Here is a 16,999-nt window from a genome sequence, read left to right as displayed (position 1 = left end):
TATTCCACCACTGAGGAGAAATTACACTGATTTACGACTCCGCATCACATCCTAAAACTTACCGCGGTTATTCGATGCACGTCAGACTGTGAATTTGAGCCGCATATAAGAGACTGTTCTTTTACAAAATTCTTAATTTTTAATTCTTTGAATTTAAACTATTTATTTTATTCAATTTTAATGTAATTTTAACTTATTTATTGGTGTTCTTATATATCAGCTTATTATTTTACGGTTTTTATTAATTATTTTGCACTGAATTAGTATGTGGTGGATGTAGCATAGAAATGACAAATAAAAGGAATCCGAATCTGAAACACTTTTTGGCTTTAACAAAGTGATTTTGAAGACATGACATTTCTTTTTCTTTCCTTTTTTTATAGTGGAAATGAGAAATAAACTTCTGTTTGAAGAGGTGATTTCATTTAATGATAAAATGCTTTGTGTTGGGGTTTTTTGGGGCTGAAAGTTAGAAATTATTTGTCATCAAAAAGTGCGATGATTAAATTTTAAACACTTTTAAAAAGTATTTAAGTTGTAACAGAACTTTTCTTTTTTTTCCTTTTTTTTAAATAGCAGAAATAAGAAATAAACTTCAGTTTGAAGACGTGATTCAGTTAAATGATAAAATATATATATTTTTTTTATTTTATTTTTTTTGCTGGGCTGAAACTATTTATCATCAAAAAAGTGCCATAATAAAACTTTAAACATGTTTTAAAAAAACATTTAAGTTGTGTCAGATCTGACACAAACAGACGTCGCTTCGAATAAATAACTTTCCAAAAATCTTTCAAAAACCTGATTGCATAAACATTTGAAATCAGCTGAATATTTTTAACAAACTGACTACATGTTTACATTTTACAGCAAACTTTATAATATTATAAGTTTGAGGGTTTTTGTATGATACAATTCATACAGGAAGAGCAAAGTGCTTATAGGTTTAAAATTAAAAAAGGATTTATCTCTTAAATTTCACACTAAAATATAATTCTTAAATGTAAAATATAAAGTGATCAGGTAGATTTGAGAAGAGCAGCAAAGAAATTATGTTTGAACATTATAAAAATCTTGTACTGACGCATCTGAAATGTTTGGATGTCGGCGTGCGACGCCGTCAGAGGGGCAGTTTGGGCAGTTTGTGCTGGAGGGGGATCTTCTTCTTCAGGGTCAGGGTGGAGTTGACCTGCTCGGACGACAGCAGGCTGTGCCACTGAGCGACCGGCCGCCGCGGGTTGGACAACATGTCGGCCCAGTGCCTCAGCTGGTTCCCCGCCGCGTCGCAGCCCAGGAAGATCTTCCCCATGGCGTCGTTTCGGGAAATGGCGTCGTGGTCCCACACGGAGATCACCAGGTTCACCCTCTGTGGACGACAGCAGAACAGATCACAAGTTCCTAAAATTGTCGTGATAACCCTTTAATCCTGGAGCTCGACACTTCTGATGCGACTTTTTTCAAAAACACAGGAAAAAAAGGAAATGAGCGACTAAAAAATGTTCCAGAAATCGTAAGAAAGTAGTAGATTTAGAAAATATATTTTTTTAAAAGCTAAGAAAAAAGAAGAAAAAGTCAGGGATAAGCTATACTTGTGAATATCACAACTTCACATATAAAATTATGTTACAGATTTTTTTAAATCAAATTTTATTTGATTTTGTAAACTTTATCCCCCATTTTTCATTTTCTTTTTTAAAAACTTATTTTCAGTCACTTTTCTTGTGCTGCTTTCAGACACCTCTCACAATAAGCAGCTTGGCTAGAAATGTTCCACAAACGGCAAAAAAACAGTAGATTTAGAAAATTATTTTTGGAAAAGCTAGGTGGAAACTCTTTATAGCTAATTATCAAAATTATATATTTAAATGTATGTTAAAAAATATTTTAAATATTGTTATAGCTTTTTATTTGTCTTTTTATTATTATTTTTTGTCCAGAAATCTATATTTATAATTATCATAATTACATTTTTAACTTACATATTTAAAGTTATGCTAGATAATTACTGTCTTTTCCCCAGTTATTTATTTTATTTTATGCTGTTTTGCTATTTTTTTTTTTTTTTTTGCAGGTTTTCCAACATTTGAGGCTGTGCGCATCTACTGTTTGTATGTATAGCTCTAAAAATTAATTCACCAGAATTATATATAACCCACAAAAACATTATAACAGCCACCCTCAGATTATGTTTTAAAACTCAAATTTTAAGATATTAAAGTTTAAAACAAACATTATTGCATCTGTCATGATCCTGTTCACTCACCTGGATTTGTTCAAATGTCACGTCGAAGGTGAAGGACTCGTTCCAGTACGGGTTTAGAGACTTCTTTTTAATAGACGTCTTCCTTTTCCTCCACTTTCTTTTGTCCAGAGCCAACTGCACCTTCACATAAGGATCTACAGACACCAGGCGCGCGTTAAACCCACGCATCGAAAATAAAAAGATGACGTAAAATTTGCTGTAAAAGATGAAATGTGGCTTTACTTGTCTTAGGAGTTAAATTGTCTGTAAATACAACGAAAAACAGAAAAATACACATTAAAGGTTAAAAAATAATTTGAAATATTTTTTCGATTTATACTGAAAACTAATCATTTAGACCAAACTTTACTCTAAATTTAACTAAAATCTGCTGATAGATTGCCGAGAAATTAAAAAATCAAAACATCCCCTTGCTGGAGGCGATAATTCATGTCTTTGCTTTAACTCACCATGTCAGACCACCACGCAGTTATTATGACCCACAGCACAAATTAATGAGTTCAATTACGAAAAAAAAGATACGTTAAAGGTCCGGTGTGTAGGATTTAGTGGCATCTAGTGGTGACGTTGCAGATGGCAGCAAACTGAAGTTTCAATTGCGTGCTAAGCGTGCTGGAGAGCAGAGGCTGGCACGAAAATGTGAATGTCGCCATCAATGCCATACACAAGGTTTTAGAAATACCGAGGCCCAAAAACTGAGCTTTCTAGTGGGGTTTTGGGGGAAATTTTCTTGCATTTCTACTGCAGAAATGCAGCAAATTTAATTTTTTTGTGTGTTCTTGATATATCACATTCACAGTTCACACACCATTACCTACTTGAATGTTTGTGCCAAATTTGAAGAAATTCCCTCAATGTATATCTGAGATATCGTGTTCACAAGAATGAGACTGATGAGGTCACAGTGACCTTCACCTTTGACCTTTGGCCACCAAAATCGAATCAGCTCGTGCTTGAGTCTACTTGAACATTTGTGCCAAATTTAAAGAAATTCCCTCAATGTGTTTTTGAGATATCACATTCACAAGAATGAGACTGATGAGGTCACAGTGACCTTCACCTTTGACCTTTGGTCACCAAAATTGAATCAGCTCACCCTCGAGTTCGAGTGAATGTTTGTGCCAAATTTGAAGAAATTCCCCACCGGCAGGACCAACAAACAACCCAAAACATAATTCCTCAGGCCTCGGCTGATGCTGCACAGAGGCATGCAGATTTGTAAATAATTAAATTTTGTTTTTATTTATTTATTTTATACAGCGTCCCAACTTTTTGGGAATTGGGTTTGTGTATTTTCTTCAATTTCTGCCTATATATCCCCTAAACCCTACACACTGGACCTTTAAAGGTATAAATTAAGACCAGTTTGAGTGAAAAAACATGATTTATGATTTTGTTTTTAAATTAATATTATCAAAATAACCCAACACCAGTTTGATTAATATTTCCTTATTTAAAAAAAAAAAAAAAAAAAAAACAGATTAAGAATAATTATTGGTAAGCAGCGGTGGCTGGTGATTGATTACCTGGTTTGGCACTGAGGACGTCTGCTAACACTAAACAGTTTGATGCACTAAGATTCAACTACAGAAGACTGTTAACGTTACATTTACCAGAAAAAAATCAGACACACTAACAGCTGCAGATTGTGGATAAAACGATAAAAAAACGATAATCCCGATTATTTTGATCAAGACTGAAATCACGATTATTCATCTCGATCATTTATTGTTTTTAGGGATGAAATATTTTCATTACACTAAAGTCACTAAATTAATGAAGTTATGCTAGACATTTATTATTACTATTGAAGCACTTTTTTCCAGGTTATGCTCTTATTTTATTTTATTTCGTTTTGACTAATTTTCTGGTAATTTCCATGCACTTTTTACTCATTTCTTCCAATTTGTTTTTTTTTTTTTAATTTAGCCATTTTTTTCAGGTTTCTTCCATGTTCTGCTACATTCCTGCTTCTGTAAAATTTTTCCAACATAATTCGAGCATTTAGTGCGTCTCGTATGGATGAATATCTACTGATGGTTTTTTGTTTGTTTTTTTACAGCTGATTCAGAGAGCTGGCTGTAGTTATGTTATTATTATTTTTTAATATTATTATTAGTTTGTTTTGTTTTTGTTTATTTGTGTTGTATTACGACGCAAAATAAATATAAACGCTGACAGTAAATGTATTTCTGTTTTAAATAAACATAATAAAACGCTTTCTTACAGTCGGTTTCATTTTCTGCTTCTGTGATTGTTACAATAATGCAAATATTCATCTACATATAAAAAGTGTCAGTGTTTCGTGTTGTGTTGTCGCCGCCTGCTGGACCTGTCGAGCTGGAAATGGAAAGTGGGCATCCTACAAAGGCTCCCAAAATACTTTCTATTAGATGTAAACATACAGAAGCTGAATAAAGTACCACAGTTTTACCCCCTCGTGTTGATAATAATAATATTTGATTGAATTATTGCTTAATTTCTTTACAGAGCAGGTAGAAGTCTCTGAAAGACTAACTTTTGTGATTAATTTCATGAAATAAAACTTGTGTTTTTGATATTAAATATTTAAAATAAATCATTATTATCGCGCCTTTTGTTGCCTGAGGGTGACCCTGAACTAAATGTTTGATTTGGATGTGAGATCTGGTCTCAGTCTGACCTGAAGCTCCTGCGTAGTCCATGCTCTTCAGGTTTTTGGCCTCCAGGATCACCACGGTCAGCTTGGCGGCGGTGGGAACGTATCGCAGAGAGAAGCAGATCTCGCCCAGGTTTTCTTCCTGCAGCACACACAAATCTTTACAGCGACGATCATCAAACTGTTCACTGAAAAATGAAGTGATTCTTCTGCTGTGGTGCTTTTTTGTGCTGGAAGTCGTTAAAAAACACATATTAATAAGACATATTCCATTTGTGTGTGAGTGTTGGAGGGATATAATAATAATAATAATAATAATAATAATAATAATAATAATAATAAATAATAATAATAATAATAATAATAATAAGAAGAAGAAGAAGAAGAAGAAGAAGAAGAAGAAGAAAGAAGAAGAAGAAGAAGAAGAAGAAGAAGAAGAAGAAGAAGAAGAAGAAGAAGAAGAAAAATAATAATAATAATAATAATAATAATAATAATAATAATAATAATAATAACAACAATTCTATTACTATTATAATAATCATTATTAATAATTATATTAAATATAATTATTACATTATTATTATTAATAATACTATTGATATAATAACAACAACAACAACAACAACAACGACAACAACAACAAAATATTAAATACGTTTGAATCTAACTGAAAAAATTAATTAAAAAATACATATTAGAGGGAAGACGGAGGATAATGAGAAAAAACATGTCAATAAAATAATGAATAATAATAAAGGTGAATATAATTAAAGCAGTAAACACAGTAAATAATAATAATAATAATAATAAATAAATAATAATAATAATCAGCAGGATCAAAACAGAAAAGAAAGATCAATTAGAAAACAAAATAAAATATAAAAGATGGTCTACGACAAAGTTTTAAGAAGTGATTTAAAGGGAGAAACTGATTCTGCTGGTTATTATGTTATCATGTTAATTATTCTTGCTGGAAAACACAAACATGAGTGACGTCTGAACGCCCCTCCAGCTGCCGTAGTTTGCATCGAGAGTGTGAAAAGGGAAGAAAGACAAAGAAACCTCAAACTTGGCGGGCTCGGCGAGGTCCCGCCACTCCTCGATGACGTGGTTCCAGTCGACGTTGCAGAGCTGCAGCCGCAGCTCGCCGATGATGTTGTGTTTGGAGAATCTGTTAAAGTCAAAAACCTGCATCACCACCGTCGACTTCAGCAGGGAAGATTTAGATATCTGCCGAAAAGAATGAACACGGTCAGAAGCAGGAACAAATTTAGGTTTTTAATCACCTGCTGATAAAACAGGAGAACAGGCAAACTTTTCTCCCTTTTTTTTTTTTTTTTTTTAGTTTTCAACATATATGTATATATATATATATAAATATTTTGTGCCTTACACTGCAATATATTATATATATATATATATTGCAGTAATATATATATAATATTACAAATTGGAAGTAAAGAGTTGAGATCGTTCAGTATCTCCAAAACACAACATGCTGACCAAACTTAAGACTTTTCAAGACTTTTTAAATTCTTAAATTCAAATATAATAAATAATAAAATTATAAATAAATAATTTAACCCTGAGAAAACTCGATTTCTTTCAAAAACATGGAAAGAAGGCAATGAGGTGTTAGATATCAGTAAAAACTTAAGGTAAAAAAATAGCTAAAATAAAATAAAAATAAAATAACATAATAATAATTCTCACTATAATTTTCTGGAAATTTTCCCCTATTTTGTTCTAAATTTTCTCTGCCTCTCTCTCTAATTTTTGAGGAATTTTCTTTTCACCTTTTTATATTTTTTTTTTGCAATTTGCAAAAAGTGCTTGTGAAAGCCGTGTGAATGCAGCACAAGGAAAGTGATGTCAGTCCAGGTTTCACCGTGTTTAGATTTGCTTCACAGCCATTCTGTCCAAAATCTGACATATAAAAAATAAAATAAAACCTGTAATTATTCATCATTATATCACTTTTTTTCAGCACTTAGTAAAATACAACAGCAGTGACCTTGACTGGATCTTCTCTGTGTAATTTATAGATCATAAATTTCTATTTCATTTTTGATTCTTGACGTTTATGACACCTGTTTTTAAGTTTTTTTCTCTGTTTATTTTATGCACTAAAAACACTGAGGCAGATTTCTTGCCGTCTTTATAAACCTGCGTGTGATTCAGCAGCTGCGGCTTCTCTGCACCGCCGCCTCGTACCTGGAAGCTGAACTGCTCGTTGAAGACGGGGTTCAGCGTGTTTCTGAACACTTTGGTCTCAAAGGTTTTGGATTTGTTGGGGGAGGATGTAGACTTTGACGTACGGGTCCGAGCTCCCGCCCAGGTCCATGGCCTTCAGGCTGTCGGCTTGTTTGATCCCGACTGTGAGCTGTGAAGACAGACGGAAACGCTCCCTGCCCAGGTCCAGCCTTCAGGCGGGTACCGAAAAGACTACCGACTTTTAGAGTTAAAGGGGAACCCTAAAACTCTTAAACGTCAGCGTGTTTGCTGGTGTTGAAAATTGGTCTCATTTCTTTAAAAGCAACTTCCCAAAACAAATGGAAAAATATCAGGAAATTTGTAAGAAAATTAAATGAAAACAAGCACAAAAAAAGACCCCAAAAAATTGTTAAAAGTGCTATATTTTTAAAAACATATGTATATTTTTTCTGTAATAAATTCTAAATAAAAAGTTAAAGTAAACATAAATATAGATTTCTGTTTCAGAGCAGTAATCTGATGAATCGGTGCAGTAAATAATGAATCAGAGCAGTAATCTGATGAATCAGCAGTAATCTGATGAATCGGTGCAGTAATCTGATGAATCGGTGCAGTAATCTGATGAATCGGTGCAGTAATCTGATGAATCGGTGCAGTAATATAATGACTCAGAGCAGTAATCTGATGAATCGGTGCAGTAATCTGATGAATCGGTGCAGTAATATAATGAATCAGAGCAGTAATCTGATGAATCGGTGCAGTAATCTGATGAATCGGTGCAGTAATCTGATGAATCGGTGCAGTAATCTGATGACTCAGAGCAGTAATCTGATGAATCGATGCAGTAATCTGATGAATCGGTGCAGTAATCTGATGAAGCAGCGCGGCAGAGTGGAGCTGGATTAATCACCTCAGACTGAGCCGCGTTGTAGTCCAGAGAGTAGAGCAGCTTCCCTCTCTGCTGTTTGGTCGAGCCGTAGCCCACATCCGTCACATCGGGCTGAACCTGCCGGAGCACAGGAAACACATCAGGTTTGGTTAAACCAAAATTGAACCAACAAACCATCTACCACTTATTTAACCCTGAGGGACTGTTCGGCACATTTTAAATGCTTTAAATTCTGCTTTAAATTCATTCATTCAGTTCTTTCTTTAAATTAGTACATTTGATATTATTATATGATAAAGACTAATGTTGGTTAAAAAATAAAATTCAATGAAAGTAGAAAATTTATATTATACTGTACATATTATAAATTTTATTTTATTTTTTAATATATATTCTAAATAAAATTAGAATATATTATATGCTACACAAAAAATAATAATGTATAAGAATCAATGTTGCTGCTAATCATTTACATGCCCTAAGATGTTATAATAATAATTAAAAAAATCCACTTTGCATGTAGTAAATTGAAAATATTTATAAAATAAATAATATTTTTTTGTTTTTTTAAATCTGAAAAACATAGTGGCAATATGACAAAAACCTGGTAATTAAAGGGTTAAAATTCTGACAATCAGTACGTATTTGATTTTTACGATAAGGACTAATTTTCAAAACTGCACTTTTATAGAAAAAATGAGTTTTGTTGTTTGTTATTGTTGTTTGTTTTGTTGTTTGTTTTGTTGTTTGTTGTTGTTTGTTGTTGTTTGTTTTGTTGTTGTTTGTTGTTATTGTTTATTTTTTTGTTTGTTGTTGTTTGTTTTGTTGTTTGTTGTTATTGTTTGTTTTGTTGTTTGTTGGTTTGCACTGACCTGCAGCTCCGCAGGGGTCTCACCTTTTTGTCTTCATGTACTGTAATACAGTTATTATACTTTTAGGATCTCTGAGGAATCCTGAATGCTTCTGAAGTTTCAGATTAGAGTGAAGCTGCAGGAGGAAATTATTTGTAAAATTATTTGTAAATTATTTGTAAGTGTCGGGGCTCGTATTTACCAGCTTTGATCGGGTGTTCCAGTTCACACGTCCAATTTTACTTCAAATCATGTTTGTATTTACGTTTTTTATGGACTGGTGAATAAACTATGATTTGTAGCAGACAGACGTGGCGAAATCTCTGACCAGAGCCGTGGTGGTTTTTCCGTTCACTCCGTTCAGACTGATGTTCTCCTTCTTCTTCTTCTGCCGCTTCTTCTTCTTCCCTTTGCAGCAGCACTTGATGTAGATACACAGACAGCACAGCAGAACCAGCAGGACGCCGGTCGCAAACAGGAAGAAAACCAGCCATTGAGGCACTGCGGGAGGCAAACGCAGCACATCGCGTATCTTATCACACTGTAAAAACACTCAAAGCACAAATTACAAATAAAACTACTGCAACGAAAATATCCGGGAATAAAGTCATTGCTGATAATACTTCTGTACTGTAACTTAAAGGTCCCATATTGGACATTTTAGATCCTTAATGAATAATTATCGCCATCAGCATGTAATTGTTTTTATCAATAGCTCTAATTTATCAACCACATTTATTTATTCATTCATCTGTTATTATTTTCATTATAATTATAATTATTATTGTTGTTATTATTATTATAATTATGATGAATATGTATTGGTGTTTGTTCTGTTGTTTTTTTTAATTGATTGTGTGTGTCCTGTCGATGAAATGCTATGTATATACACTCGGTGCCATAAAAACAAAGAAATAAAATAAAAGGGATATTGTTTAAAATAAAAAAAAATACAGAAATGAACATAAATAAAAGGCTTGTAGTCTGACATGCATTTTGATATTGAAAAACATTTTAAAAGAAAATATTTTCAAAAAATGCATGTTACCCTCAGACAACAATGCACCACTGCAGAGCTGCAGACTGAAAAAATATAAATATATTTCAGCAAATTTTACAGTTTATCAATTGAGGTTGTATCATATGAGTGTAAACAGCCAAAAATGGTTATGTTACCTGGAGGCAACATGGTATTAGAAAAAAAAAAATAAATAAATTTTTTTTGTTACTGTAGCTGTAAAGAAACAAAAAATCTTCACTTTTTTCCAGAGTGAGGACTTAAAAGTGTTACTCATCTTTATACATCTGTTCAGTTTGTTTGTTTGTTTGTGTTACATTATTATTATTATTATTATTATTATTATTATTATTTCATTATTATTATTATTATTATTATTATTGTTATTTAAAAAAAGGATTGAATATTTCCTTCAGCACTGATTTTGTCTCTTTATTTTGGGGGAAACTTTGAGTTCACTCACAGGGGATCCTTCTCAGAAGGTTGTGGAGGAAGCCTTCGATGGCGGCGGCGGCGGCGGGGTTGGCGGTGGCGTTGGTGAGGGGGGGGGGTGAAGATGGAGACGTTGGTGACGGGGCGAGGGCTGGTGAAGGAGGAGAGAGACGAATCTGGTGTCGAGTGATTGACGGTCGGCATGATGAGGAGAGGAGCTGTGGACGAGAGAAAAGAGAGTTTCAGTCTGATGAAATAAATAAATAAATAAATAAAAACCCAACGTCAGTTTCAGCTTGGCGTCAAACATGACGGACGTATAACCAGCAGTGGAATAAATACTCGAGTACTGTACTCACACTTTTAAGGTACTTTGCTTGAGGATTTGCATTTTTTGCTGCTTTACACATTCACTCAACACTTTGGAAGCCAATATTTTACTTTTCACACATTTATCTGACAGCTTAAGGATCTACAGATTCAGAATATTAACCCTTTGAAATCAGAGCAGCCTGGCTTGATTTGTTTCAAAAACACGCGAGGAAGGCAATGAGCAACATAACAAGAAATGACCCAAAAGTGAGAAAGAAAAAAAGTACAAGAAAATGACCAGAAATTTTTTGCAAAAAACAATCAATCAATCAATCAGTCAATCAATCCTTTATTCCAGACTCAGGGTCCATAAACTAAAAAATCATTTTAAAAAACCTACCTGGAAAAAGTGCTTAGATTGTAATAATAATTCTCTAACATGACTTGATTAAAATATAGAATTATGTTACTTATCTGGACATTTTGCCCAGCTTTTTAAAAATAGATAGATTTTTTGTGGTTAAAATTAATGAATAACTAAACAAATAACCTGGAAAATTGCATAAAAATTGCAATAATACTGTAACATAGTTTTAAATATGTAATTCTGATAATTTGCTATAAATATAAATAAATATAAATATATATCTTTTTTCCCTCAGACATTTTCAAATCATTACAGTCTTCCAGGTTTTGTGGGTTACATGTGAATTCTGGTCAATAACTAATCAATTATTTTTTGTAGTTCTACATATGAACATTGCATGAGAACAGCCTGAAATGTTGGAAAACCTGCAAATCTGAGAAAATGTCCTAAAATCCAAGAAATGTTCAGACAAGAAAGAAAATAAAAGAAAGGGACAGGAAGAAAAGAAGAAAGAAGAGGAAAAAAGAAGAAGAGGAGCAAGAAAAGTATTAGAAGTGGAAGAAGATGGAAAAGGAGAAAAAAGAAAGAGAAGACGATGAAAAAGAATAAAAAGGGGGAAGAGGAAAAACTCAGCAGTAGAGGATAAGTTATATTTGAACTCCCCTGAAGTCCTCCCGGAGGTTTCTTAACGACAGTGACGTCTGAAATCAAACAAACATCAGAGCCGACATGACTGAGCGAGCGAAACTCCACCATGAACAAACAGCAGCAGCTCATTAACCCTTCGTCTGATTCACTCTCTGATAACAACAACAAAGACTCAACACTGCAACCAACCAGCCACAGGAAGTCCACAATCCTGCAGGAAGACCTCCACTGCTGCACCGCTCCCACTATACTCAACAAATGTGGCCCCAATAGGGCCCCAGGTGGCTCCCCAGATATTTTCTAATTCACAAAAAAAATAAAGTGATTGACATTGTGGATAGTTTTTGTACTTTTAGTCTCCATAAAGTGTCAGAGACATAAAACAGCATCAAAATAGAGCTTGCTGATCAAAAAAAGAGCCAGAGGAGGATCCCCCACACCCCCGACAGAGGACACAGCTGAGACACTGATGTCCTAAAATCACAGAAATATCTTAAAAATCCTAGAAATGTCCTAAAATTTGAGACATGTCCTAGAATCCTAGAAATGCCCCTAAATCCAAGAAATGTCTTAAAATCCTAAAAAGGTCCTAAAATTTGTGAAATGCCCTAAAATGTTTTAAAAATCCTAAATCGAGTAATGTCCTAAAATCTAAAAAAAAACGTCCTCAAATTCCAGAATCGCGTTCAAATCATAAAAACGTCCTTAACCTCTTAGAAAGCTGAGCATATTGGCTTGATGTCTTTCCAAAATATGGGATGCTCGCAGAGAGCAACTTCAAAAGGAGTGACCAAAACTTTTACAAAAAGAAAAAATAAAAAATAAATCAACCAAAAAAGAACAAAAACACATAAAAATGATCTGAAGAAAGCGCTAAAAAATATACAAAGTATTTGTCAAATGTATAATTATAATAATTATACTTTTTGCCCCCCCCAGCTTTAAAAAAAAATCCAAATCTACTAATTTCTTGTAATTTACAGTAAATTTCTTTGCTTTTCCTCCTCGTGTTTTTCAAAGAAAGCACACATTTGCTCAGGTTTCAGAGGTTTAAACATTTGAGAAAGTGTCTTAACGCAGCAGAAAACAGTGATGCTGATTCAGGTGTCAAAGGTTAAACACACACCATACTGGTGATGAACCACCAGACTCTGCTCTCTTACTGGTCTGAACTGGTTTGAGAAAACCTGCCAGATTTCCTCCAACGCTCCTCACTAAAGTCACTTTCTGAAAAGTTTCCCTGAACATTCACGTCATAAAGTGCCGCATATTTAGTTTTAAAGGAGCAGCCGGTGATTTTATTTTCACGCTTTCATGAAGTCGTGAGACACACAAGAGACGGATTAAAACAAAAACGGTTAAAATCGAAGCAGCAGACGCTGAGATATCCTGACGTTAATCACAGTCTGCATCTACCGAGCGACTCATTAATGAAAGCTTTAGATATTTTACTCACTAATGACGAGTTTTACAGAAATCCCGACTCGCCGGCTGGAGTGTTTCTGATCCGTACGGCTCAGAACAAAAAAGGGAGTCGTGTTGGAGGAGTGAGGAGGAAGGAGGTGACGTCTGCGAGGAGAGTTTCCCTAAAAACAACAAACTGTTTGATCAGAGAGAGGAAACGTCTCCTCCCTCCGTCTGCACCCACAGATTTCACTGTAATCAGCAGAAAAAACACCTCAAACAGTCCGACAAGTAAATGTACCACCAGTACCACCAGTACCACCAGTACCACCTGTACCACCAGTACCACCAGTACCACCTGTACCACAGTACCACCGTACCTGTACAAATATTCTATTACAAGGAAAAGTCCTGCATTCAAGACCTAAATTAATCCAGATTAAGTCAAGACTGCTCCTGGGGACAGAAATGTCCTCTTAAAACTGCCTTTAAAAAAATCTAATAATATTATTTTCTTTTCTTTTTTGTTTTTGTTTCCATGTTTTAAGTAAATTCTGTCACAATCATAAATATCATTATATTATCATTAATTTTCAGAATTTTATATCTTTAAATTTCAATTTCTTTATAAAATGCATTTTTTCGCAATGACAAAAACCCAGAAAATGAATTCTTTTCTGGGTTTTTGTCATCAAATAAAGAAGTTCCTCTTGTAAGCCAATACTTCTGTAGTTGAGTAAAACTCTGAATGCAGGAATTTTACTAATAATGGAGTATTTTTATTCTGTGGTATTACTACGTTTCAGTACTACCTTTCACCACTGCATATACTGATATACTGAGCACTGGGCGGGAAATTTAACGTGAAAGAGTAAAAAAACCAGAAAAGTGCATTTCTGGAGAAAAATGAGTACTCTGGGAAAAAAGTGAATGATGTTAAACTAGAAGAAGAATGGAAGAAGAAAAAAGAAAGAAAGAAAGAAAGAAAGAAAGAAATTAAGAAAGAAAGAAAGAAAATTTTAAAGAAGAAAACAAGAGCAGGAAAAACAAGAAAACAGAAGACAATGAAAAAAGTAAAAGACAAGAACAAATATAAATATGGTAAACACACAAAATTAAAAGAAAAAGAAAGAAATAAAGCAACAGAAAGAAATAATACAGAAAGAAAAGGACAGAAAGACAGAAAAAAGTCAGAAAATAAATAAGAAAGAAAGAAAGAAAGAAAGAAAAGGACAGAAAGACAGTAAGAAAGAAAAAAATTAACACATAAAAATGGGGAAAGTGTGTAAGAAGAAATGAAAAAGACGAGAAACAAGAAAGAAAGTTAGGAGGAAGATAAAATTTAGGAAGAAAGAAAAGGAAAATGGAACAAAACTCAGAAGAAATGTTGAACAAATAAGAGGAGGATGATTGAAAAATGAAGAGATGAAAAATGTGACAAAATAAAGCAACAGAAAGACGGACAGACGAGTGAAGTTGGTGAAACAGTGAGAGCGGCAGCTGTGTGTGTTTTTGGGGGATTTGAAGACAAACGGAAGAAGCAGCTGCAGTTCAAACAAGCTGATCCAGTTTCTGACACAAACTGCTGCAAACTGTCAAATAACTCAAAAACACGAAGAGGTTCACAGCTAAAATAAAGACGTAAGAGAGGAGGCAGACCTGAGTGTAGCGATGACAGTTTCCGTCCACAAGTTTTATTTCCTTTTATTTGAATCTCATTTCTTCTCCTTTGTTCAGTCGGCTGTTAAAATCTTTAAACGTTGAGTCCTGCTGAGCTTCAGCCGGCCATCTTCAAACTCTGAGACTGTCGACCTGCAGACGCCAACACACCTGCTAAAAGCACGCGCACACACACACACGCACGTGCACACACACACACACACACGCACACACACACACACACACACACACGCACGCACGCACGCATGCACGCACACACACACGTGCACACACACAGTAGTTCAAACAGAGGTGGAGTCACTGCTGCTAAAATACCAGTTATTCAAATATGTCATCTCGACTCACTGAAACAAGAATCCAGCCAGTGAATTAAGAGCCTCCTTACAATACTTCACCTCCAAAATTATTGTGTATCAGTTGCTCACCGCATTTTATGTTAAATATGTGAAGAAAATGTTGTTTTTCTTGCATGCATCTGTGGATTACAAAAAAAGTTTAGTAATATATTATAGATATTAATAAACATGGGAAAAAGGCAACCAGAGGCTTAAAAAATGCCCCAAAATTAGCAAGAAAGTAGTAAAAAGTTACAAGAAAAAGATATGAAAAAAAAGCAAGAAAACACACAAAAAAAACCCAAAAACATTACCAAGAAATTGGTAAGAAAAATGTCTGAAAAAACAAAAAACATTAGCAAGAAATTAGTTAAAATAAATAAATAAAATAAAAATAAATAAAAAACTACAAGAAAAATGTCTGAAAATAAGCACACAAAAGAAACTACACAACAAACACACACTACACACACACACACAGAGAGAGAGAGAAAAAGGAAAAAACAAAAAACTAAAATCTGAAAAATATTTAAAAGTATATACAAATTATTTTAATTTCTTTAGGTAATTTTCTTTTTGACTTCATTTATTTTTCTTATTTTCAGGTAATTTTCTTTTAATTCATTTTTCCCTCTTATTTCTTTACAATTTTTGGGCCGGTTTTTCAGTTGCCGGTTTCCTTTCCTCCCGTGTTTTTGAAAGAAAATTTGTTTTTAAAGGGTAAAATATGTTTCATGGTTTTTACATTTTAATCCGTTCATGTTTGAGTCTTGAATAATTTTATGAAATGATGCTGTTTGTTCGTACGGTTCTTTATGGATGGAAATGTTCGTCCACCATCCGTCAACAAATACTGGTTGATGAAACGTGTTTCACACATTCATGCTCTCCACCTCTGACCTCACCTGGCACTATTTCCAGGTTGACATTTTAACCCTTTGAAAACCTGGATCGACATCACTTTTCTATACTGCGTTCAGACGCTTTCACGGGAATTAAAACCTTTGAAATTTGAGAAACTGAATCACTTTCTTTTGAAAACAGGAAAAAGCAAACTGGCAATAAATGTCCTGCAAACTGCAAGAAATTAGTAGTTTTGGAAAATTTGATTTAAAAAAAATAAGGTAGGGAAAAATGTCCAAAAAACCATACATTTATAATTATCATACAGAATTTTTATTATTTTGGGCATTCTTTTCCAGGTCATTTCCTCACTCACTGTTATTATTATTATTATTATTATTATTATTATTATATTATTATTACTATTTGCAGCTGTTTTCTTGTTTTTTTGGGGTAATTACCTGGTTGTTTTTTTTTTTTTATTTGATCAGGTGACACAGGGTTAAAAATAGAGTTAATGACATTCCCATCAGCCTCAGCTGAACTTGTTTTTACTAATAACTTGACTTTAGTACATTTTGATGCAAATACTTCTGTGGTTTCACTTGACCAGGATAATTTTAAAACAAGTGTTTAAACCTTTTTTTTAATTTATAAAACATACTTGGGACCTTTTTTTTATTACTGAATATTTTTTTATATTTGTAATTATTATTATTATTTTTTTAATATTTGTATTGTTCTTTTGCTGCTTATTCTGCACCTCATAGCTGCTGTAACAATGCAAATTTCCAAATTTCCCCACTGTGGGATTAATATCTTATTTATCTTATCTTATGACGTTTACTTGAGTGTAAGATCTCAATACTTCAGTCGGTCAGCAAAAAAACCCAAAACATTTACACTCCGCCGTCTTATTGAACTGAAACTGCATTTATTGGTTTAAATGGTGAGATAAGCAAGAACAGGCCAGAGCCAATCACAGCGAAGCAACTAGAGCAGGAAACCCAGCGACTACAGACGGCTTTTCCCAAAAAAAACTGGAGTTTTAACATCGACCTTTAGAGTTTAAATCAACACTGAAAACTGCTGCAAACACTCG

The 16,999-nt window shown here is 33.8% G+C and overlaps 1 protein-coding gene across 1 annotated transcript; it reads right to left on the bottom strand.

The window, feature by feature from the left end:
* Window positions 1–665: 665 nt before the first annotated feature.
* syt8 (synaptotagmin VIII) lies at window positions 666–14,778 on the bottom strand. Its single transcript, XM_042505317.1, is given in 11 exon segments — window positions 666–1,366; window positions 2,264–2,397; window positions 4,926–5,043; window positions 5,967–6,134; window positions 7,119–7,199; window positions 7,201–7,287; window positions 8,029–8,124; window positions 9,187–9,359; window positions 10,340–10,413; window positions 10,415–10,526; window positions 14,699–14,778. Coding segments are annotated over 10 exon segments (1,275 nt in total). The 5' UTR covers window positions 10,513–10,526; window positions 14,699–14,778; the 3' UTR covers window positions 666–1,120.
* Between the last annotated feature and the right edge of the window lie 2,221 nt (window positions 14,779–16,999).

The sequence above is a fragment of the Plectropomus leopardus genome, chromosome 17, assembly GCF_008729295.1.
Source record: "Plectropomus leopardus isolate mb chromosome 17, YSFRI_Pleo_2.0, whole genome shotgun sequence".
NCBI classification, from domain to species: domain Eukaryota; kingdom Metazoa; phylum Chordata; class Actinopteri; order Perciformes; family Serranidae; genus Plectropomus; species Plectropomus leopardus.
This window is presented reverse-complemented; position numbering and strand designations above follow the sequence as displayed.